Source organism: Bubalus bubalis, chromosome X (assembly GCF_019923935.1).
Source record: "Bubalus bubalis isolate 160015118507 breed Murrah chromosome X, NDDB_SH_1, whole genome shotgun sequence".
In the NCBI taxonomy this organism is placed as follows: domain Eukaryota; kingdom Metazoa; phylum Chordata; class Mammalia; order Artiodactyla; family Bovidae; genus Bubalus; species Bubalus bubalis.
In genome coordinates this window covers 48,140,634-48,164,940 of record NC_059181.1, presented here as the reverse complement: position 1 = coordinate 48,164,940, position 24,307 = coordinate 48,140,634, and the positions used below count along the sequence as shown (strand labels likewise).

At 40.5% G+C, this 24,307-nt stretch overlaps 1 protein-coding gene across 1 annotated transcript in view; it reads right to left on the bottom strand.

The window, feature by feature from the left end:
* Positions 1–17,419: 17,419 nt before the first annotated feature.
* MSN (moesin) overlaps positions 17,420–24,307 on the bottom strand; it is a 74,112-nt gene continuing 67,224 nt past the window's right edge. Inside the window, exons 9-13 of the mRNA XM_006069965.3 lie at positions 22,482–22,612; positions 22,061–22,221; positions 20,790–20,882; positions 20,252–20,476; positions 17,420–19,671 (exon numbers count right to left, since the gene is read on the bottom strand). Of these exons, the coding sequence (XP_006070027.1) occupies positions 19,507–19,671; positions 20,252–20,476; positions 20,790–20,882; positions 22,061–22,221; positions 22,482–22,612 (775 nt within the window). The 3' untranslated portion in view covers positions 17,420–19,506. The remainder of the gene's footprint in view (positions 19,672–20,251; positions 20,477–20,789; positions 20,883–22,060; positions 22,222–22,481; positions 22,613–24,307) is intronic.

The following is a 24,307-nucleotide window of genomic DNA, read 5'->3' as shown; positions in this document are numbered from 1 at the left end:
GGTGCAAGACACCTGGACTAGAGAGCCCAATGAGGGACTCAGACCACTCGTTCCCTAGGGAGAAACTGAGATTGTAATTATCCTCTTAATTGTGAGTTGCCAACTCTGAGGTATGTGTCTTGACTTTGTCACATCTCAGTCCCTCTTACCCATCTTATTATTATTCCTTCTTTATATTTTTAGTTGTAAAAGACCTTTCCTGCTCATCTTTCTGTTTTTCTGGTCAATAGTTTCTCTGCAAACAGTTGTAGTTTGGGGATAACCATGTGAGGAGGTGAGCTCAGGGTTTCCCTACTCCACAATCTTGGCCACTCTCCCCCGATTCTTCTTTAAAAAGTCATTTATTGTGATAAATTATGTATAGTATAAAATATAATATAAATTTTACCATTGTGACCATTACTAAATATTCGAACCAAGTACATTCACAATGTATATAACAATCACTACTGTCCATTACCCCAAACTGAAACCCTATAATTAGGCAATAACTCTTCATTCTCACTTACCCTCAGCCTCTGGTAAACTCTATTCTACTTTTTTGTCTGTATTAATTTACCTGTTCTAAATATGTCATATAAGTGGAATCATATAATATGTTTCCTTTTCTGTTTGACATTTATCACCACAATATTTTCAAGGTTCATTCATATTGTAGCACATATCAGAACTTCATTTGTTTTTATGACTGAATAATATTCTATTCTATGTATACACCACATTTTGTTTATCCATTCATCTGTTGATAGATCCTTGGCCTGTTTTCACCTTTTAGCTATTGTAATCAATGTTGCTATGAACATTGGTGTACATGTCCTGTTCTTAAGCAAATCCCAGCCTGGACTGAAGGTGTTGGATCAATGACCTCAGATATTATTGGGACTGTTACTTAGCCTTAGCATGTTATTAAAGTGAATTATGAGCAAATTGGACATATCTGAATCACAGTTACCTTCCCCCTATTGGCCCACACTGGACTCCTGCCTCAATGTCCCTACTTGGAATGTCTTCAGATTTGGAGGATGGTTATTATATAATTAGAAATTGTAAAGGGCCAAGGCAGCAACCTATCAGAAAGCAAACTGATCATAGAACTGGAGCAAGGTTATGAAAACTCGCCTGTTAGTCCAGGTGTAAATCTTTTAGTTGCTGATTGTGGGAAAGTCTAGGAAGTCCTGAAAGAGAGACTAGAGTGGACAGGGAAATGTTAGGAAGAATAAAGACCATGACCATTTACTTACTGGCATCGAAGTGTTTCAATATTTAAATATTGAATATTTAAACGTTCAATATTTAAAAGTTAATGTGGATTTACTAGTAAATTGTGCCTGTCAGTCTTGTACATCCTGGAGTCCTAGATTCCTAAACCTGGTACCATTCACAAGCTCTTCCAAAAAACTAAGGAGGCCACAGTCCCCCAACTCATTCTATGAGGCCAGCCTTACAATGATAGCAAAATCAGGCAAAAAAAACATCACAAGGAAAGAAAGCTAGGGATAAATATCCTTTCGGATTATAGATAAAAAATTTCTCAACAAAATACTAGCAGACAGAATCATCAACATATAAAAAGAATTTACATATCACAAGTAAGTGAGATTTATCTCAGTAATACAAGGCAGACTCACCATATGAAAATCAATCAATGTAATGCACAGTATTAATAGAACAAAGAAACAAATCACATGATCCTCTTAATAGATTCAAATATAACATTTGTCAAAATTCCTTTCATTATAAATAAAAAACCATGCAACACACTAGGAATAGAAGTGGACTTCCTCAGGCATCTATAAAAAAACAACAATAACAGCTAATATCATACTTCATCATGAAACTGAAAGCATTCACACTAAAATTAGTAACAAGACAAGGAAGTCAGCTCTTGTCACTTCAGTTTAGCATTTTGCTGGAGGTTCTAGCCAGAGAAATTAGACAATTAAAATGAATAAAATTTATTCAGTTTAAATAGTAAGAAGTAAAACTATCTCTGCCTGCAAATGATTTGATCTCGCATATGGAAAATTCTGAGGAATTCTCCTCAAAATGTAAACATGCCATATGATCCAGAAATTCCACTCCAAGAGAAATAAAAATATATGTACATATAAAATTTTGTACATGAATAGTGATATTAGCATTATTTATAATATCAAAAAGTATTTAAAAAGTCAAATTTCCATTAATTAATCATTAGATAAATTTTAATATACCAATAAAATGGACTATTCATTCATCCAAAGAGTAAAATAGGGTTCATGTAAAAATTTGTATGAACCTTGAAAAGATTGTCCTAAATGAATGAAGCCAGATACAAAACATCATATATGATTTCATTTATGTAAACTATCTAGAATTGGCAAATCTATAAAGACAGAAAACAGGTTAGCAGTTTCAGGGATTTGTGGCAGCATAAGGAGAGAAGTGGAGAGAGACTGATAATAGGTCTGAGGTTTCCTTTGGGGATTATGAAAATGTTCCAGAATTAGATAGTGGTAATGTTTGCATTACCTTGTGAATATAATAAAATCCATTGAATTATGGATCTTAAAAGGATGACATTTCTGGTAAGTGAATTTTATTAGAGTATGAAAAATTACAATAAAAATGAAGTAAAAAAATAATGACAATGTCTCATGAAAATCAGAACATCAATAAAATGAAATGAAAAATGAAAATTCTAAGGTTAAAATAACAGTAACTTACAGGTTCTGTGAAAAACAATATAGTTATTCCTCAAAAAAGTAAACATACATTACCATACAATATATCAGATTCATCTCTCAGTATACAACCAAAATAATTGAAAGCAGAGATTGGAACAGATATTTATGTGCTCATCTTCACAACATTATTCAAAAAAGCCAAAAGGTGGAAACAATACAAATGTTATTCAATATATAAATGTTTTTTAAAAAATGTGGTATATGCATGCAATGAAATCTTATTTAACCTTAAAAGAAATGAAATTCTGATACATGGTACAACATGGTTGAACCTTGAAGACATGATAAGAGAAATAAGCCAACACAAAAATACAAATATTGCATGATTCCACTCATATGAAGTACCTAGAAAAGTCAAACTCACAAAAATATAGGGTAGAACAGGGGTTACCAGGGTTAAGAGGAGAGGATATTGGGGAGCTATTGCTTAATGGTTATGGGGTTTCAGTTTGAGACAATGAAAATTTTCTAGAGATATATAGTGGTGATGGATTTACCACACTGTACATGTACTGGATACAACTGAACTGTGTGTTAAAAACTGTTATAATAGTTAAGTTTTATGTTATGTACATTTTCCCAAAATTAAATATAGATGCATATAATAGATATGAACTGGCAATGAAGAGTAAGTAAACTTGAAAATAAACTGATAGATGTTATGCAATCCAAAGAACAGAGAGAAATAAAGAATGAAAAAAAACAGTCTCAGAAAAATGTTGGACACCATTAAACCACCAAACTATAATAATGAAAGTACCAAATGAAAGGAGAGAAAAGAGAAAGAAAAATATTTGAAGAAATAATTATTGAAATTTGTCAAATTTTATAATAAAACATTAACCTATTCATCCAACAATTTCAATCAACTAGATCCACCCATGTTGCTGCAAATGGCATTATTTCATTCCTTTTACTGGTTGAGTAATATTCTATTGTATATATGTACCACACCTTCTTTATCCATTCCTCTGTTGATGGACATTTAGGTTGCTTCCATGTCCTGGCTATTGTAGTGCTGCAATGAACATTGGAGTGCATGTATCTTTTCAAATTATGGTTTTCTCCAGGAATATGTCCAGCAGTGATATTGCTGGATCATATGGTAACTCTATTTTTATTATTTAAGAAACCTCCATACTGTTGTCAATAATGGCTATACCAATTACATTCCCACCAACACTGTAAAAGGGTTCCCTTTTCCTCACACTCTGTTCAGCATGTGTTGTTTATAGATTTTTGATGATAGTTAGCCTGACCAGTGTGAGATGATACCTCATTGTAGTTTTGATTTGCATTTCTCTAATAATGCATGATGATCATCTTTTCACATGCTTATTGACCATCTGTATGTCATCTTTAGTGAAATGTCTATTTAGAACTTCTGTGCATTTTTTGATTGGGTTGTTTATTTTTTATATTGGGCTGCATAAGCTGTTTGTATATTTTGGAAATTAATCAATTGTCAGTTGCTTTCTTTCCAAACATTTTCTCCCATTCTGAAGCTTGTCTTTTCAATTTTTTTTTATGATTTCCTTTGCTATGCAAAAGACTTTAATTTTAATTAAGTCCCATTTATTTATTTTATTACTCTATAGGGTGGATCAAAAACGATCTTGCTTCAATTTATGTCAGACAACATTCTCCCTATGTTTTCCTCCAAGAGTTTTATAGTATCCAGACTTATATTTAGTACTTCATCTTGAATTTATTTTTGTGCATGGTGTTAGAGTGTGTTCTAATTTCATTCTTTTACATGTAACTGTCCAGTTTTCCCAGCACCACTTATTGAAGAGACAGTCCACTGTTTATTCCTGCCTCCTTTGTCGTATATTAGGTGTGTGGGCCTGTCCCTGGACTTTCTATCCTGTTCCATTGATCTATATTTCTGTTTTTGTTCCAGTACCAAACTGTCTTGATGACTGCAGCTTTGTAGTATAGTCTGAAGTCAGGAAGCCTGATTTATTCAGCTCTACTTTTCTTTCTCAACCTTGCTCTATTTGTGGTCTTTTCTGTTTCCATACAAATTGTAAAATTTTTGAAGAGAAGGTTCAAAATGGCTAGGTAAAAGGACGTGGACTCATCTCCTGCAAGATCACAAAAATCACAACAAGCTGCTGAAAAACCATCAATAGAGGATACTAGAACCCACCAAAAAAAAAAAAAAAAAAAAGACACACCATATACGAGGACAAAGGAGAAGGCACAATGAGATTGTAGGAGGGGAATAGTCATGATAAAATCAAATCCCATACCAACCGAGTGGGATACTCACAAACTGGAGAATAATGCCAAAGAAGTTCTTGCACTATTGTAAAGTTTCTAGGCCCCACATCAGGCTTCCTAGGCTGGGAATCTGAAAAAGGATTGGGAATCTCCAAGGAATCTGACTTTGAACGCCAGTGGGATTTGATTAGGACTTCCACAGGATTAGAGGAAAAAGAGACTTCACACTTGGAAGGCACAGACAAAACCTTGTGTACACCAGGACCCAAAAGAAAGGAGCAGCGACCCCACAGGATACAGAATCAGGCCTTCTTGTGAGTGTTTGAGGGTCTCCTGCAGAGGCGTGGGGTAGCAGAGGCCTGCCTCGGGGACAGGAGCCCTGGCAGCAGTAGTCCTGGGAAGCACATGTTGGCATAAGTCCTTTTGGAGGACATTAGCCCTACCTGGGTTTCCCTGGTGGCTCAGTTGGTAAAGAATCCTGCAATGCAAGAAACCTGGGTTCAACCCCTGGGTTGGGAAGATACCCTGGAAGGAGGGCATGGCAATCCACTCCAGTATTCTTGCCTGGAGAATCCCCATGGACAGAGGAGCCTGACAGGCTACAATCCAGTCCGTCAGTCAGTTCAGTCGCTCAGTCGTGTCCGACTCTTTGTGACCCCATGAATTGCAGCATGCCAGGCCCTCTGTTCATCACCAACTCCCGGAGTTCACAGAAACTTATCTCCATCGAGTCGGTGATGCCATCCAGCCATCTTATCCTCTGTCATCCCCTTCTCCTCCTGCCCCCAATCCCTCCCAGCATCAGAGTCTTTTCCAATGAGTCAACTCTTCGCATGAGGTGGCCAAAGTACTGGAGTTTCAGCTTTAGCATAACTCCTCCCAAAGAACACCCAGGACTGATCTCCTTTAGAATGGACTGGTTGGATCTCCTTGCAGTCCAAGGGACTCGCAAGAGTCTTCTCCAACACCACAGTTCAAAAGCATAAACTCTTTGGCGTTCAGCTTTCTTCACAATCCAACTCTCACATCCATACATGAACACTGGAAAAACCATAGCCTTGACTAGACGGACCTTTGTTGGCAAAGTAATGTCTCTGCTTTTGACTATGCTATCTAGGTTGGTCATAACTTTACTTCCAAGGAGTAAGCGTCTTTTAATTTCATGGCTGCAGTCACCATCTGCAGTGATTTTGGAGCCCAGAAAAATAAAGTCTGACACTGTTTCCACTGTTTCCCCATCTATTTCCCATGAAGTGATGGGACTGGATGCCATGATCTTCGTTTTCTGAAGGTTGAGCTTTAAGCCAACTTTTTCACTCTCCACTTTCACTTTCATCAAGAGGCTTTTTAGTTCCTCTTCACTTTGTGCCATAAGGGTGGTGTCATCTGCATATCTGAGGTTATTGATATTTCTCCCGGCAATCTTGATTCCAGCTTGTGCTTCTTCCAGCCCAGCGTTTCTCATAATGTACTCTGCATGTAAGTTAAATAAGCCGGGTGACAATGTACAGCCTTGACGTACTCCTTTTCCTATTTGGAACCAGTCTGTTGTTCGATGGCCAGTTCTAACTGTTGCTTCCTGACCTGGATATAGGTTTCTCAAGAGGCAGGTCAGGTGGTCTGGTACTCCCATCTCTTTCAGAATTCTCCACAGGTTATTGTGATCCACGCAGTCAAAGGTTTTGGCATAGTCAATAAAGCAGACATAGATGTTTTTCTGGAACTCTCTTGCTTTTTCAGTGATCCATCATATGTTGGCAATTTGATCTCTGGTTCCTCTGACTTTCCTAAAACCAGCTTGAACTCTGGAAGTTCACAGATCACGTATTGCTGAAGCCTGGCTTGGGGAATTTTGAGCATTAATTTACTAGCGTGTGAGATGAATGCAATTGTGCGGTAGTTTGAGCATTCTTTCGCATTGCCTTTCTTTGGAATTGGAATGAAAACTGACGTTTTCCAGTCCTGTGGCCACTGCTGAGTTTTCCAAATTTGCTGGCATATTGAGTGCAGCACTTTCACAGCATCATCTTTCAGGATTTGAAATAGCTCAACTGGAATTCCATCACCTCCACTAGCTTTGTTCATAGTGATGCTTTCTAAGGCCCACTTGACTTCACATTCCAGGACGTCTGGCTCTAGGTCAGTGATCACACCATTGAAATTATCTTGGTCGTGAAGATCTTTTTTGTAGTTCTTCTGTGTATTCTTGCCATCTCTTCTTAATATATTCTGCTTCTGCTAGGTCCATACCATTTCTGTCCTTTATTGAGCCCATCTTTGCATGATATCTTCCCTTGGTATCTCTAATTTTCTTGAAGAGATCTTAGTCTTTCCCATTCTGTTGTTTTCCTCTATTGCTTTGCATTGATCACTGAAGAAGGCTTTCTTATCTCTTCTTGCTATTCTTTGGGACTCTGCATTCAGATGCTTATATCTTTCCTTTTCTCCTTTGCTTTTTGCTTCTCTTCTTTTCACAGGTATTTGTAAGGCCTCCTCAGACAGCCATTTTGCTTTTTTTCATTTCTTTTCCATGGGGATGGTCTTCATCCCTGTCTCCTGTACAATGTCACAAACCTCCACCCATAGTTCATCAGGCACTCTATCTATCAAATCTAGGCCCTTAAATCTATTTCTCACTTCCACTGTATAATCATAGGGGATTTGCTTTAGGTCATACCTGAATTGTCTAGTGGTTTTCCCTACTTTCTTCAATTTATGTCTGAGTTTGGCAATAAGGAGTTCATGATCTGAGCCACAGTCAGTTCCCGGTCTTGTTTTTGCTGACTGTATAGAGCTTCTCCATCTTTGGCTGCAAAGAATATAGTCAATCTGATTTTGGTGTTGAGCATCTGGTGATATCCATGTGTAGAGTCTTCTCTTGTGTTGTTGGAAGAGGGTGTTTGCTATGACCAGTGTGTTCTCTTGGAAAAACTCTATTAGCCTTTGCCCTGCTTCATTCTGTATTCCCAGGCCAAATTTGCCTGTTACCCCATGTCCAAGGAGCGGTGGCTGCATGGGCGCAGGATGGCCGAGAGGAGCTACTCCACGTTCAAGGTCAGGAGGGGTGGTGGTGAAGAGATACCCCTCATCCAAGGTAAGGAGCAGCGGCTGCGTTTTGCTGGAGCAGCTGTGCAGAGATACCCCACGTCCAAGGTAAGAGAAACCCAAGTAAGATGGTAGGTGTTGTGACAGGGCATCAGAGGGCAGACACACTGAAACCATACTCACAGAAAACTAGTCAATCTAATCACACAGACCACAGCTTTGTCTAACTCAGTGAAACAAAACCATGCCCTGTGGGGCCACTCAAGACGGGCGGGTCATGGTGGAGAGGTCTGACAGAATGTGGTCCATTGGAAAAGCGAATGGCAAAACACTTCAGTATTTTTGCCTTGAGAACCCCATGAATAGTATGAAAAGGCAAAATGATAGGATACTGAAAGAGGAACTCCCCAGGTTGGTAGGTGCCCAATATGCTACTGGAGATCAGTGGAGAAATAACTTCAGAAAGAATGAAGGGATGGAGCCAAAGCAAAAACAATACCCAGTTGTGGATGTGACTGATGAGAGAAGCAAGGTCCAATGCTGTAAAGATCAATATTGCATCAGTTCAGTTCAGTTCAGTTCAGTCACTCAGTCGTGTCCGACTCTTTGCGTCCCCATGAATCACAGCACACCAGGCCTCCCTGTCCATCACCAACTCCCGGAGTTCACTCAGGCTCACGTCCATCGAGTCAGTGATGCCATCCAGCCATCTCATCCTCTGTCGTCCCTTCTCCTCCTGCCCCCAATCCCTCCCAGCATCAGAGTCTTTTCCAATGAGTCAACTTTTCGCATGAGGTGGCCACAATACTGGAGTTTCAGCTTTAGCATCATTCCTTCCAAAGAAATCCCAGGGCTGATCTCCTTCAGAATGGACTCATTGGATCTCCTTGCAGTCCAAGGGACTCTCAAGAGTCTTCTCCAACACCACAGTTCAAAAGCATCAACTCTTCAGTGCTCAGCTTTCTTCACAGTCCAACTCTGACATTCATACATGACCACTGGAAAAACCATAGCCTTGACTAGACGGACCTTTGTTGGCAAAGTAATGTCTCTGCTTTTCAATATACTATCTAGGTTGGTCATAATTTTCCTTCCAAGGAATAAGCATCTTTTAATTTCATGGCTGCAGTCACAATCTGCAGTGATTTTGTACCCCCCAAAATAAAGTCTGACACTGTTTCCACATCTGTTTCCCATGAAGTGATGGGACCAGATGTCATGATCTTCGTTTTCTGAATGTTGAGTTTTAAGCCAAGTTTTTCACTCTCCTCTTTCACCTTCATCAAGAGGCTTTTTAGTTCCTCTTCACGTTCTGCCCTAAATGTGGTGTCATCTGCATATCTGAGGTTATTGATATTTCTCCTGGCAATCTTGATTCCAGTTTGTGCTTCTTCTAGCCCAGCGTTTCTCATGATGTACTCTGCATATAAATTAAATAAGCAGGGTGACAATATACAGCCTTGATGTACTCCTTTTCCTATTTGGAACCAGTCTGTTGTTCCATGGCCAGTTCTAACTGTTGCTTCCTGACCTGCATACAAATTTCTCAAGAGGCAGGTCAGGAACTTGGAATGTTAGGTCCATGAATGAAGGCAAATTGAAGTGGTCAAACAGGAGATGGCAAGAGTGAACGTTGACATTCTAGGAATCAGTGAACTAAAATGGACTGGAATGGGTGAATTTAACTCAGATGACCATTATATCCACTACTGTGAGCAGGAATCCCTTAGAAGAAATGGAGTAGCCATCATGGTCAACAAAAGAGTCCAAAATGCAGTACTTGGATGCAATCTCAAAAACAACAGAATGATCTCTGTTCATTTCCAAGGCAAACCATTCAATATCACAGTAATCCAAGCCTATGCCCCAACCAGTAACGCTGAAGAAGCTGAATTTGAACGGTTCTATGAAGACCTACAAGACCTTTTAGAACTAATACCCAAAAAAGATGTCCTTTTCATTATTGGGGACTGGAATGCAAAAGTAGGAAGTCAAGAAACACCTGGAGTAACAGGCAAATTTGGTTACAGTCTATGAGGTTTCAAAGAGTGGCTAAGAACATACATTATGCTCCAGGACTAGGTTCCCTCAGGTGAAACAACTAGCAGGGAGGGAGCACAGCCCCACCCATCAGCAGAAAATTGGATTAAAGATTTTCTGAGTATGGCTGAGAGTCCCTTGGACAGCAAGGAAATCAAACCAGTCACTGGTCAAGGAAACCATTCCTGAATATTCACTGAAGGACTGATGCTGAAGCTAAGCTCCCCTACTTTGGCCACCTGATGCAAATAACTGACTCATTGGAAAAGACCCTGATGCTGGGAAAGATTGAAGGCAAGAGGATAAGGGGGTGACAGGGTGAGATGGTTGGATGGCGTCTCTAACTTGATGGACATGAGTTTGAGCAAGCTCCAGGAGTTAGTGATGGACAGGGAAGCCTGGTGTGCCGCAGTCCATGGGGCCACAGAGAGTTGGACACAACTGAGCGACTGAACTGAACTGAACTGAGCATGGCCCTGCCCACCAGAGCAAGACTCAAGTTTTCCCCACAGCCAATCCTCTCATCAGGAAGCTTACACAACCTTTTATCCTCATCCACCAGAGGGCAGACAAGCTGTAAACTTTTTCTTCTAATTCTGGGGGAAATGCCATTCTTAATTTGATAGGGATTGCATTTAATCTGTAGACTGCTTTGGATAGTATAATCATTTTGTTAATATTGATTCTTCCCATCAAAGAACATGTTATATCTCTCCATCTGTTTGTGTCATCTTTTATTTCTTTCATCAATATCTTATAGTTTTTGGGGTACAGGACTTTGATCTCCATAGGTAGGTTTATTCCTTGGTATTTTATTCTTTTTTGATGTGACGATAATAGGATTGTTTCCTTAACTTGTCTTTCTGATCTGTCATCGCTAGTGTATAGGAATGCAAGAAATTTCTGTCTTTTAATTTTGTGTGCTATTGCTTTACTAAGGTCATTAATGAGCTCTAGTAGTTTTCAGGTGGCATGTCTGGATTTTCTAAATATAGTACATGTCATCTGCAAACAGCAACAATTTTGCTTCTTTTTCAGTTTGGATTCCTTTTATTTCTTTTCTTCTCTGATTCCCATGGCTAGAACTTCAAAAACTATGTTGAACAAAAGTGGCAAGAGTGAAAAAAAAAGTGGTAAGAGTGGACATGCTTGTCTTATTCCTGATCTTACAGGAAATGCTTTTGGTTTTTTTATCATAGAGAATAATGTTACCTGTGGGTTTATCCTGTGTATGTATATCCTTACTTGAATCTAACTCTTTGCAACGCTATGAATTATAGCCTGCCAGGCTCCTCTGTCCATGGAATTTTCCAGGCAAGAATACTGGAGTGGGTCATTTCCTTCTCCAGTGGATCTTCCCAACCCAGGGATCAAACCCTAGTCTCTTGCATCTCCTGCATTGACAGGCAGATTCTTTACCACTGCACCACCTGGGAAGACCATAGATTTGTCATATATAGCCTTTATAATGTTGAGGTATATTCCTTCTATGTGCCTACTTTCTGCAGAGTTTTATCATAAATCGATGTTGAATTTTTCAAAAGTCTTTTTCTACACCTATTGAGAAAATCACATGGTTTTTAAATTTGATAAGGTAGTGCATCACATTGATTTGAGTATATTGAAGAATCCTTGCATCCCTGGGATGATTCTCACTTGATCATGGAGTGTGACCCTTTAATATCTTATTGGACTAGGATTACCAGTATTTTGCTGAGGATGGTTGCACCCATTCATCAGTGATACTAGCCTGTAATTTTTTTAATATCTGGGTCTGGTTTTCATATCCAGGTGAGGTAGCCTCATAGAATGAGCTTGGGGGGTGTTCCTTTTTCTGCAATTATTTGGAAGAGTTTCAGAAGGGTTGGAGTTAATCCTTCTCTAAATGATTGATAGAATTCACTTGTGAAGCCATCTGCTCCTGGACTTTTGCTGGTTGGAAGTTTTTTCTCACACTTTCAATTTCAGTGCTTGTGAATGGTCTGTTTTATATATTCAATTTTTTTCTGGTTCAGTCTTGGAAGTTTGTACCTAAGGATTTCTCCATTTCTTCTAGGTTGTTTGGCCTATAGTTGCTTGTAGTAGTCTCTTGTGATCCTTTGGTTTCTGTGGTGTCAGCTGTAACTTTTTCATTTTAATTTTACTCATTTGAGTTTTCTCCCTTTTTTTCTTGATGAGTCTGGCTAAAGGTTTATCAATTTTGTTTAACTTCTCAAAGAGTCAGCTTTTAGTTTCATGTATCTTAGCTTTTGTTTTCTTTGTCTCTGCTTTCTTTGTTTCTGCTCTGATATGTATGTTTTCTTTTCTTCTAACTTTGGGTTTGTTTGTTTCTCTATATCCAGTTGCTTTAGGTATAAAGTTAGCTTTTTTTATTTGAGATTTTTATTTTTTCCTGAGGTAAGATTGTATTTCTATAAACTTCTTAGAATTGCTTTTGCTGTTTCCCTTATGTTTTGGATCATAATGTTTTGGTTGTCATATATCTCTAGGTGTTTTTAAATTTCCTCTTTGATTTCTTCAGTGATCCATTGGTTGTTCAATAACCTATTGTTTGGCGTCCTTGAACTTTTGTTTTTTACCTCTTTTTTTTTTTTTTTTTTTGCTGTAATTGATTACTAATCCCTGAGGACACTAGTCAGAAAAGATGCTTGATATGATTCCAATTTCCTTATATTTACCAGTGCTTCAACTTCCCTGTTGGTCCAGTGGTTAAGAACCCACCTGCCAATGCAGGGGATACAGGTTTGTTTCCTGGTCCATGAAGATCCCACATGCCATGGAGCAACTAAACCCATGCACCACCAAAACTACTAAGCCTGCTTGCCTAGAACTTGTGCTCTGAAACAAGAGAAGCCACTGCAACGAGAAGCCCACACACTGAAACTAGAGGACCTGCTGCTTGCCACAACTAGAGCAAACCCATGCACAGCAAAGAAGCCCTAGCACAGCCAAAAGTAAATTAATTAATTAATTAACTTACCAAGGCATGATATGTTACCCAAGATGAGACCTATCCTGGAGAATGTTCCACATGCACTTTCATGGAGAAGAAAGTGTATTCTGCTGCTTTCAGATGGAATGTCCTATAAATATCAATTGTCTCTCTAGTCTAATGTGTCATACAAGGCTGTCTTTTCTTATTAATTTTCTTTCTGGATGATCTGTTCATTGGTGTCAGTGGAGTGTTAAAATGTCCCATTATTGTTGTATTACTGCCAATTTCCCCTATTATGGCTGCTAGGATTTGCCTTATATATTGAGGTGCTCTTATGTTGGATACATATTTATTTATAATTCTTATGCCCTCTTCTTTCATTGATATCTTGATCACTACGTACTTTCTTTCCTTGTCTCTTGTAACAACAGTCTTTATCTTAAAGTCTATTTTGTCTGATATGAATAGTGCTACTCCAGCTTTCTTTTGATTTCTATTTGCATGGGATATCTTTTTGCATTCTCTCACTTTCAGAGTGTATGTGTTCCTAGATCTGAAGTGGGTGTCTTATACAGGTCTTGTCTTTTATATATATTCTGTCAGTCTGAATCTTTTTTGAAGCATGAAATTCATTTAAATTTAGCATAAATATCAATATTTAAGTTCACTTCAAATCAACATCTATTTTCATTTCAGTAACTGTTTAGGGTTTGTTTTTGTAGGTCATTTTTTCTTCTCTTCCTGTTTTGTTCTCTTTTGGCTCATCTTTGGTGTTGTATTTGTGTTACTTTTTCTTTTATGTGTGTATATCTATTGTAGTCTTTGGGGGGGGTTTCCATTTCCTATGAAGTTTTGATATAGCAGATATATATATATATATATATATATATATATATATATATACTGTCTTATCATATATATATATATGGGAAGCTCATATATATATATATATATATATATATATATATATGTGTGTGTGTGTGTGTGTGTGTGTGTGTGTATATATATCGGCTTCCCTGGTGGCTCAGACGGTAAAGCGTCTGTCCACAATGTGAGAGACCTGGGTTCAATCCCTGGGTCGGGAAGATCCCCTGGAGAAGGAAATTGCAACCCACTCAAGTATTCTTGCCTGGAAAATCCCATGGACAGAGGAGCCTGGTTGGCTACTGTCCATGGGGTCGCAAAGAGCTGGACACGACTGAATGACTGCACTATCTATCTATATATATATATATATATATATATATATATAGTTGCTTTAAATTGCTGGTCTCTTCATTTCAAATTCAGTTCCCATTTCCTGCGTTTGTACTCTCCTCCTCACATGGTTCCTGGTTTTGGTATCATATTCATGTATGGATGATTTCCATTTTTTACTGTTTGTTTTAATTGGGTTTCATTGAGCTTAATAGTTAGCAGGACTGAGTTCCTTCTGGAGGTTCTGGGGGAAGAATCTGCTTCCTTGTCTTGCCCAGTTTTTAGAGGCCACCTGTATTCCTTGGCTTGTGTCCTCTTCATCTGCAAAGCCATCAACATTGCATCTTCAATTGTTTCTCTGACCCTCTTTGATCTTTTAAAGACCCTTGTAATTACATTGGGCCCACCTGGATAATCTAGAATCATCTCCCAAACTTAAACTCCTTAACTTAATCACACCACCATCGCCAAGTCCCTTTTTGCCACATAAGGTAATATATTCATCTTTGCGGGGGGCCATTATCTTGCCTGCCACATGCATCTTCCTGGAAACGTAAGACCACTTGTCTCCCATATTTGCACATATATAGCCCAACATACACACAGAAACAGGCACCCTCTGGTTGAAGCTGGAGGGAACCTCAGTTCAATTCAGATCAGTCGTGTTTGACTCTCTGCAACCCCATGAATCGCAGCACACCAGGCCTCCTTGTCTATCACAAACTCCAGGAGTTTACCCAAACTCATGTCCATCAAGTCGGTGATGCCATCCAGCCATCTCATCCTCTGTTGTCTCCTCCTCCCGCCCCAAATCTCTCCCAGCATCAGGGTCTTTTTGAATGAGTCAACTCTTTGCATGAGGTGGCCAAAGTACTGGAGTTTCAGCTTCAGCATCAGTCCTTCCAATGAACACCAAGGACTGATCTCCTTTAGGATGGACTGGTTGGATCTCCTTGCAGTCCAAGGGACTCTCAAGAGTCTTCTCCAACACCACAGTTCAAAAGCATCAATTCTTTGGCACTCAGCTTTCTTCATAGTCCAACTCTCACATCCATACATGACCACTGGAAAAACCATAGCCTTGACTAGACGGACCTTTGTTGGCAAAGTAATGTCTCTGCTTTTGACTATGCTATCTAGGTTGGTCATAACTTTCCTTCCAAGGAGTAAGCATCTTTTAATTTCATGTCTGCAGTCACCATCTTCATTGATTTTGGAGCCCAAAAAAATAAAGTCTGACACTGTTTCCACTGTTTCCCCATCTATTTCCCATGAAGTGATGGGACCAGATGCCATGATCTTAGTTTTCTGAATGTTGAGCTTTAAGCCAACTTTTTCACTCTCCTCTTTCACTTTCATCAAGAGGCTTTTTTGTTCCTCTTCACTTTCTGCCATAAGGGTGGTATCATCTGCATATCTGAGGTTATTGATATTTCTCCTGGCAATCTTGATTCCAGCTTGTGCTTCTTCCAGCCCAGCGTTTCTCATGATGTACTCTGCATAAAAGTTAAATAAGCAGGGTGACAATATACAGCCTTGACGTACTCCTTTTCCTATTTGGAACCAGTCTGTTGTTCGATGGCCAGTTCTAACTGTTGCTTCCTGACCTGCATATAGGTTTCTCAAGAGGCAGGTCAGGTAGTATGGTATTCCCATCTCTTTCAGAATTTTCCACAGTTTATTGTGATCCACACAGTGAAAGGCTTTGGCATAGTCAATAAAGCAGAAATAGATGTTTTTCTGGAACTCTTGCTTTTACAATGATCCAGCGGATGCTGGCAATTTGATCTCTGGTTCCTCTGTCTTTTCTATTTGATGCCTTAAGTACAGTCATCCCTCAGTATCCATAGGGGATTGGTTACAGGTACCTTGCAGATATCAAAAGCAGTGCATGCTCAAGTCCCTTTTATAAAATGGTGCAGTATTTGCATATAATCTATGCACATCCTCCTGTATAGTTTAAATCATCTCTAGATTATTTATAATGCTTAAAACAATGTAAATGCTATGTAAATAGTTGCCAGGATGCAGCAAATTCAAGGTTAGCTTTTTGGAACTTTCCAGAATTGTTTCAAATATTTTCAATCCACAGTTGATTGAATCAGAGGATGTAGATTCCAAAGATACAAAGAATCAAATGTATTTCCTTTTTCCAGTACATGTCTGTCCTTCCTCAGGCCCTTGGTGGAAATAGCAGGGAAAAGATATAGTGTAGTGATTAAGAGCACAGGCTCATGAACTAGATTGCCTAATGAACAATTGCCTAGATTGTTCATATCCTGGCTCTATTACTTCTATCTGCAACCTTGGAGAAATTAACTCATCTTATTGGTCCTCCATTTCTTTATCTGTAAAATAGGATAAAACAGTATATTCTCAGAGCATTTCCCACTACTAGAGATTATAATTTGATCTGAGGAAGTGGTCTAGGCTTTTAAATCTTTAAGATTCTAATATGTAGACAAGTTTGAGAGACACTGCCTCAAAGGGTTGTTGTAAGGATTTAAAGCTCACAGAATACATAACTTGCTTTTCCTTGCACACGATGGCTCACCAAGAAGGGAGCTGATAAGTGAGAGTACGCCAGGTCCAAGACAACCTAGAAGGCTTATCTGAGTCTGTTTCCTCATCTGTAAAACTAGGACAACCATAACAAGGCTACAAAATTGACATGTTTTATAAACCATAAAGTACTGCCCAAAAGTTTTTGTACATACATATATTCTCCATTCTCACTTCATACTCCACTTCCCACTATCTTCTGCAATAGGGTTCAACTCAAGGTAATTTCTCTGACTTTCACTGACACTACAAGAAGTGAGGGTAGTAGGAGGTGGGCAAGCTTGGAGGCATTCCTGACAAGGAGGCAGGAAAGGGCCTGACCATCCCAGTAGGAGTCCAGAGATATAAACCACTCCTTACAAGCAGACCCAGAGCCAAACAAACCCAGGAGCATCACATGGTCAATGCAGGGCCCATCTACATCGGAAAAATTGGCCTAGGACTATGGAAAGGGCACAGGCTACTAATTCATACAGTCCTGTGTCCTTGGGCAGTTATTCTACTCTTCTATTTTTTCAAGTTCATTCCTTCCTCTATAAAACGAGGATGGATAGTCATATACACTCCCAATAGGACTGAAGTGAGAATGAAAAGAGACCAGGGATAGAAAAGTGGTTCACAGAGTGGAAATTACATTAAAGTATCTTACAGTCATCCACTGATGCCATAAAGAAAGATTAAGTCATAATGAAGTCTTCCTAAATTTTATTGGCACTGAAATAGAACATGGGTTAAGCATAAACCCCTCCAAAAACAAATTAAAAAAAAAAAACAAAAAAAACAAAAAAAAACAAAAGACGCACAAAAAAACCCTGAATATAAAATCTAATCTTTCTTCCCAGCTTCCCCTGGCGGGGAGGGGGGTGGTGGTGGGGTGGTATACTATCTTTAAGGCAGCTGGATTGCCCCATAATTCCAGGTTTGAATTTAGCAAATATAGGGCACATCACCAAGAAAGTGTCAATATAATACACAGCGATGCACATAAGATTTCCCAAGGTCAAGCAGAAGACAAGGGGATAGAGGGATCAAAGCCATGGACTCTGGGCTAGGGACACTGCATAGAAGTACAGTAGGGCCCCTTTGGGGAATGAACCTTGAGAAGAAGGCAGGAAAAAAAGGGGAACAATAAAACCAAATACCAAGTACTTTAAAAAAGGATTGTATGACCTACAGTGACAGATGATATCACTAATACTGAAAGCTTCTTACATTAATTTTTCTGGCAAAATATGCTTCTTAGGTGTAGGGGTGGTAAAGGAATGAGGCCAAAATGATCCTGTCCCAAGACTAGTATCTTCTAAAGGTGCATTAGCAAGAAATGCAGAAATCAATGTTGAGTTAGATGCTGCTAAAATATATAACACTGGTAGAAAGAAAAAGAGCACACGTGAGACAGAGAGGAAGAGGATGCTGCTCCAGGGTTGAGAGAAAGAGGTGGCGGCGTGAAAGGGACCAGACCAGAACCCCTAACAGCTCTCTGATTTATAGCTCCAAGGGATAGCACAGCTGGTGGGAAGATCTGGGTTAAAGGTTTATTAAACAGAGGCAGGACCCAACCATCACCTCAGAGAGGGGTGATAGGAAGGGGCTGTTAGGCACTTGGTAGGGCTCAAGTAACCTGTAGGATCTGGGTCACGAGCTTCTCACACCACACTTGGCTTCTTCCACACATTCACCAATTGAGCCAACTGACATCAAGATCCAGGACTCACGAAACCAAGGCCTTAATGACCCTGAAGCAGAAGTTGTGGCCCAACTAGCCCTGAAGGGAGAAGTGGTTTGGGATCCCCTGGAGGTGAAAATACTGAAGCCACATGTGAATATTTCGTCCCCTTGGCAAGAGTTCTAGGTGTGGCTGGCTGGGTTGAGAGTAATCATCCCTATTGTTCTACCTGAGGGGATTTGTGGATTTAGAGTGGGGAAGGGCAGGTCCCAAGAAGGGAAGAGGAACACAGAATAATAAGTAAGGGATATCTCTGCCCATAGAGCTCACCTGAAATAAGCCTAGGCTCCCATAAAGCATAGAGGCATATTCTCTACCCAATCATGTCTGAACAGAAGGGCTAACAGCCTTCCAGGATGTCGGGGAAGCCTCTTGAAGGCATATTCTCCCCCATATCACCCTGAAGAGAAAAATGAGTGTCTGAACTCAGGCACAAGGCTTATTGGGACTGAATTTGTAACAGGCCCAATCTGGGAGGTAGAGAGAAGAATGACTGAACATCTTTTTGCCTCCAATCATTACAAAGCATAAGTAACTCTAGAAGGAATGGACATTGGGAGGCCTAATCCTAGGGCAGTTGACATTCTAGAGCATGTAGCCAGGGCCCTGCCTTCATTTCTAAACCTGTGATGCTTCAATTCTGCAAATCACAAGACCATGAAGATGAAGGCTGTGGTAGGGCAGGGGTGAGGGCCAGTTTTCAACCTACTCCACACTTGACTCCTGCAGAGCAGCATTAAATATGAGGGTATTTCCCAAACCAAGTTGGGAAGTGCCTCTGAGCTGAGAAAGTGTTCTCTTCTAGCAAGCCAGATCACCCAGGACAGAGGAAAAAGAGGATCTCATTGGCACCATAGTGGCCATCTCTCTGCCTAGGGAAGTGAATAAGGATTGAGGGGCTAGGTTTGGTCCCATGGCTGCACTGAATGCTTGGCGTGACTCCAGGACTGCTCTAGTTAATGGCTCCAGCACAGTGTGAGTTAGGCAAGAGTATAAGAGTGTGAGAGCAAGGAAGAAGGGAGGAGGGGTCCCTAGGGGCTAGGTGCCCTTTACATAGACTCAAACTCATCAATGCGCTGCTTAGTATTGCCCTGCCGGATCTGGCGCAGGGTTTTGTATTTGTCTCGACCCAGTCGCATGTTCTCAGCATGAATCATGTCATTAGCAGTCTTCTTGGACTCATCACGGGCATTGGCCAGCTCTGAAGTGAGGGCCTGTGAAGGTGCAAGGGGATAAAGGGTTAATGGCTTCCTCTAATTTTACCTCCCCTTATTAACCAAATGTATTTCCTGATTTATCCTGTCCCACCTTCTCCCTCACCTTTCCCTCTCCCCTCCCACTCCACTCCCACTGCCCCCACCCTTTATACACACACACACACACACACACATTTTTTGAGAGCCATTTCCAGCCCTGTTAGAATTTCAGGGGGGCAAGAATAAAACAAAAGACACCAACTGAGTGGATCAATTGATGACAGGTATTCTCTGCGAGTGGAGCAATACATCAAAGATTCAGGTAGGAATTGTGTCAACTAAATATTTTCTGAATATAAGAGGTAAATGGAATATGGATGGAGGACAGAGTGAAAAAAAAAGGAGGGGGAACAGGTAGTTCAGAGTCTGATTTATAAGTGAGAGATCCCTCCATTAAAGCCCTCATTGAGAAATGCTCAAGCTCCCACACAGCACTGAGACAGGTTCTTCTTCTCCCCTACCCCAATGATCTAGGGAAGGCCATAGCTACTAAGTCAATACACATGGTCTCCATGACCCTTTGGGTCTGCCTGGATACCTTCAGGTGCTTCTGCACACGCTCATTCTTTTCTGCCTCAGTGGTACGTTCCTCCTCACTGCGATCCTTGGCCATGGCATCAGCTCGCAGTTCAGCGCTGGCCTCTGCCCCGTTCTCATCCTGCTCATCCTGCTCATTTTCAGCAGGCTCTGCCACATGAGGCGTGCTCATGGCAGTCTTCAGCTCTGCACGGGTCTTCTCCAAGTCTTCTTGTACCATCTGAGCCTGTTCAGTAACAGAGGAAGAGAAGGGCTGGCAGCCAAACCAGGTTAACTTGTAGCATCCCTACATGTGCCTAGAATGGCCCAGAAGAAAGCAGGCACCAGGTAGTTCAAGCCACTTTGCCTGACTGATCCTGAGTTTCTTCAGCTGTATAACAGGAGAATTCTGGGAAATGTCTGAGAGAGCCTTGAGCTCCTCCCATGATACACACTGTCAAGGAAGGATGGAAAAGTGATGAAACCCAAACCTGAGGAATCCAAGAACTTATGCATGATATCCCATCCCACACTGCTTAGTCCTGGGCACTATGTCTTACCTTCTGCTGCCATTCCACAGCCTCACTCTCCTTCTTTTGTCGGGCCATCTCCAGCTGGGAGATCCGAGCTGTCAGCTCTGCCATTTCCAAGGCCTATGGATCAGTTGGAAGCTTATGAGAAGTGGGCCTTCTGGTCCCTAGGGCCTAAGTTTCTTCAACCCCAGATCCTCTGAGAACTAACAGGGAACTTTCTGTTTCACTTGCATGCTTCTCTGGAGACTCTTTTTACCGCACCTCCTCCAGGAAACCCAGAGGGAACACTCTCATTCTCAGATCTACTACAGCACCCTATTAACTCCCTGTCTAGACTAGACTAGACCTGAAAGCAAACAACGTGTCACCTCTGGTTCTTTATGTCACTCTCTCCCCTCTCTTCTCTCTCTCACTGCAGAGTTAGGGCCTCAGTAAAGCTTTGGAGATCACTGTGTCACTGCCTGAAGTGGCAGACCCTTTCCTGTTATCCTACAATGCTCAGGCCTCCACTAAGATCTTCTCAGGACAAGTACAGGAATGACACTCAAGTGTCACAGAGTGATATGGCCAAGGAAATAAAGCTTATGCATACCCTCACATCTTGGACAAATCTCCCAGAGGACATTTTCCCCTGAAAATTAGGTTTTAGTTTCCTGTACTCCCACTCTAAACAGTACAGGGTAAAAGCATATGTTAAGGAATTTAGGCCACAGGTCCTTAAATTCTGAGTTACAGAACCCTTGGAAATTGTGATGAAAGTACAGATGCTCACCCTCCTCCCCTATAAATAATGTATAGACATACAACTTTACACATGATTTTAGGGAGTAAACCCTTACAAGAGAAGCAGAAATGACTTCTCATTCTTAGTCACAATTGTGTGACCTATGCAAGTCTCTTCAACCACTCTAAGCCCTAATTTCATTACCTGGGCATATTATCCCACATGGGTTAATCCCATAGGATTATTAGGAAGAGGAAATAAGAAAGTAAGGAAAAGTGAAAAATTGATTGTATAGTTTGTAACACACATAGCTAGTCAATCAGGTATGAATCCCTTCTTTCCTTCCTCTCTTTGTCAGGTCATCAGCTCAAGTCCCCACTTGCTAAGAAAAAGAATAAAAGTAAGGGTTAGGGAAGTAACTTCTCAGCTTGCTTCTGAAGAATCTATCTGCTGGAAGCCTGCAGAGAGGTACTCTGCTAAAAAGAACCAGATGTGCAAACAGTAGCTGTGAATAGGTAGATAGACAGAAGAGAAAATTCAGATCCCATAATCCCATCCCATTTTGTAGCTTTACCAATTGTTCCTGGGTCTTCTTCTGGTCCTGGGAGGCCTGCAACAGAGCCTCCTTGGCCTCTTCAGCCTCTTGACGCTCTTTGGCCAGTTTTTCAGCCTCACTCTGGGCACGCTTTCGCTCCTGTTCAAGTTCCAGAGCCCTGCGGGTCTGTTCTTCCAGTTCTGGGAAGAGAAGGAAGGGGAAAGGTGGTAAAGAGTGCAGAGATTAAGAAGGGACGCCTAACTTCCTTCCTGGAAATGCTTCACTCCAGGCACAGATGGCAAAAAGCTCTAGGCACTCTTCCTTTTGCCTCATCATTCCTCTATTCTTTTAGCCACATCTTGAATATATGCCCCGAGTCTGAAGCTCAGACAGAAGGGTTTCCAGCTCACAGAGTCAGACTGTGGGAAAATCCAGTCTCCAAGATGACTCCAAGCCTCACCTTGTTGAGCCTTCTTAGTCTGTTCCTCGATTTGCTTCAGCCTCTCCATCAGTTCCTCCTTTTCCCGTTCAATCTTCTCCTTCTCCTTTTCTGCCATCTCACGTTTCTTCTTTTCATTTTCCAGCAGAGCACTAGGAAAGGAGAAGAAGGAATGGAACAGGATAGCAAGGCCACATGGAAGCCTTGGGATCCCCAAGACCTTCTGGCCCTGATCCCTCAGTCCCCACCCATCTAGCACACTCGGGGCTTGTGAGGCAAGATCACTCTCCCTTCTCCCTATATTCTTGTCCTCATATCATAGCCCCACATGGGCTGGTATGCTCAGAGCCCTGCCAGTTTGTCCTAGTATCAGGAGATCCAACCTGGACTCCCAGCTCATCCATTACCCAGTGAGTAACCAGTGGGTGACCTTAGCTGCATCATTTCTTTGGTCTTATTCTTAGTAATCCTATGTGTAAGATGGCCAAATAACTCTTACCCTGTCTACCTTATGGAGTTACAGAGAGAAAAGTTTTGACTCTTTGCTGATACACTGTGCTTCAAGTCTGGTGATCTCTATGGCTAGGGCATTAGTCCTCTGCCTTGTGAAGTTCAGTTTTAGGCTCCTTTCTCTCAAAATTTGTTGTAAATCTAAAATAAGTACTGGCTTTTTCTTGCCCCACCACCTCTTCCAGTAGTCCTTCTTTTCTCCCTTGGTTAGATGTCTTTTCTCTCAAAATAGTTGGCCCTATCCTTCTCTATAGCCCTCCACCCTGTTATTTTTCTCCAAAGTACTTATCATGTCACAGACTGTATAATATGTTTATTTGATCTGCCTGTCTCGTCCCACTAGAACGACAGCTTCATGGGAGCAGAGCAGAGATTTTTGTCTTTTGTTCACTGCTCAATAAATATATATTGAGTGAATGAATGACACAGCATTGTACCCTGAATAGTTATGCATATACTGTTTTTCCCCTTTCTTCTACTAGACTGTGAGGTCCTATAGGGCAGGTTCCTGCCAGAACCAGTTCTGTAAACTACCCCTCATATCATTTTTTTTTTTTTTCAGAATAAATGTAAATCCTGGTGTCTAACCTCTCATACATGGAGTCATTTTCCAGCCTACTAGATTAGAAGCTTCCTGAGATTCCAAACTCTTTATGATAGAGTATCTATTAGAGCAGTGATATCAAACCTTAACGTGTACAGGAATCACCTGGGGTCTTATTTTTTTAATAAATTACTGAGGTGATAATCATATTAATAATATAAAGTTAATCATTTAAAGCAAATAATTAAGTGGCATTTAATACATGCACAATATTTCATCATGCCAAAGTAAAACCTCATACCTGGTGTTAAGAAGTTTCTCCACATCTCCCTTCCCTTCAGCCCTTGACAATCATCAATCTGTCATCTGTCTCAGTAGGTTTATCTATTCTGTATATTTCGTATAAATGGAATAATACAATATAGGACCTTTTGTGTCTGGTTTCTTTCACTTAGCATAATGTTTTAGATATTCATCCACATAATAGTATGTATCAGTATTTTGTTCTTTTTAATGACTGAATAATATTTCATTGGATAGCTGAATAATTTGTTTATCCATTCATTCGGCGATGGACATTTGGGCTGTTTTCATCTTTTGGCTACTGTGAATTTCACAGCTACAAACGTGTGTGCATATACATGTTTGACCATCTGTTTTCAATTTTTTTTTTCAGTGTATACCTAGGAGGGGAACTGTGGAGTTATATGATAATTCTACATTTAACTTTTTGAGGAACTATCAATTATTTTCTACACCAGTTGAACAATTTTACATTCCCAACAGTGAAGAA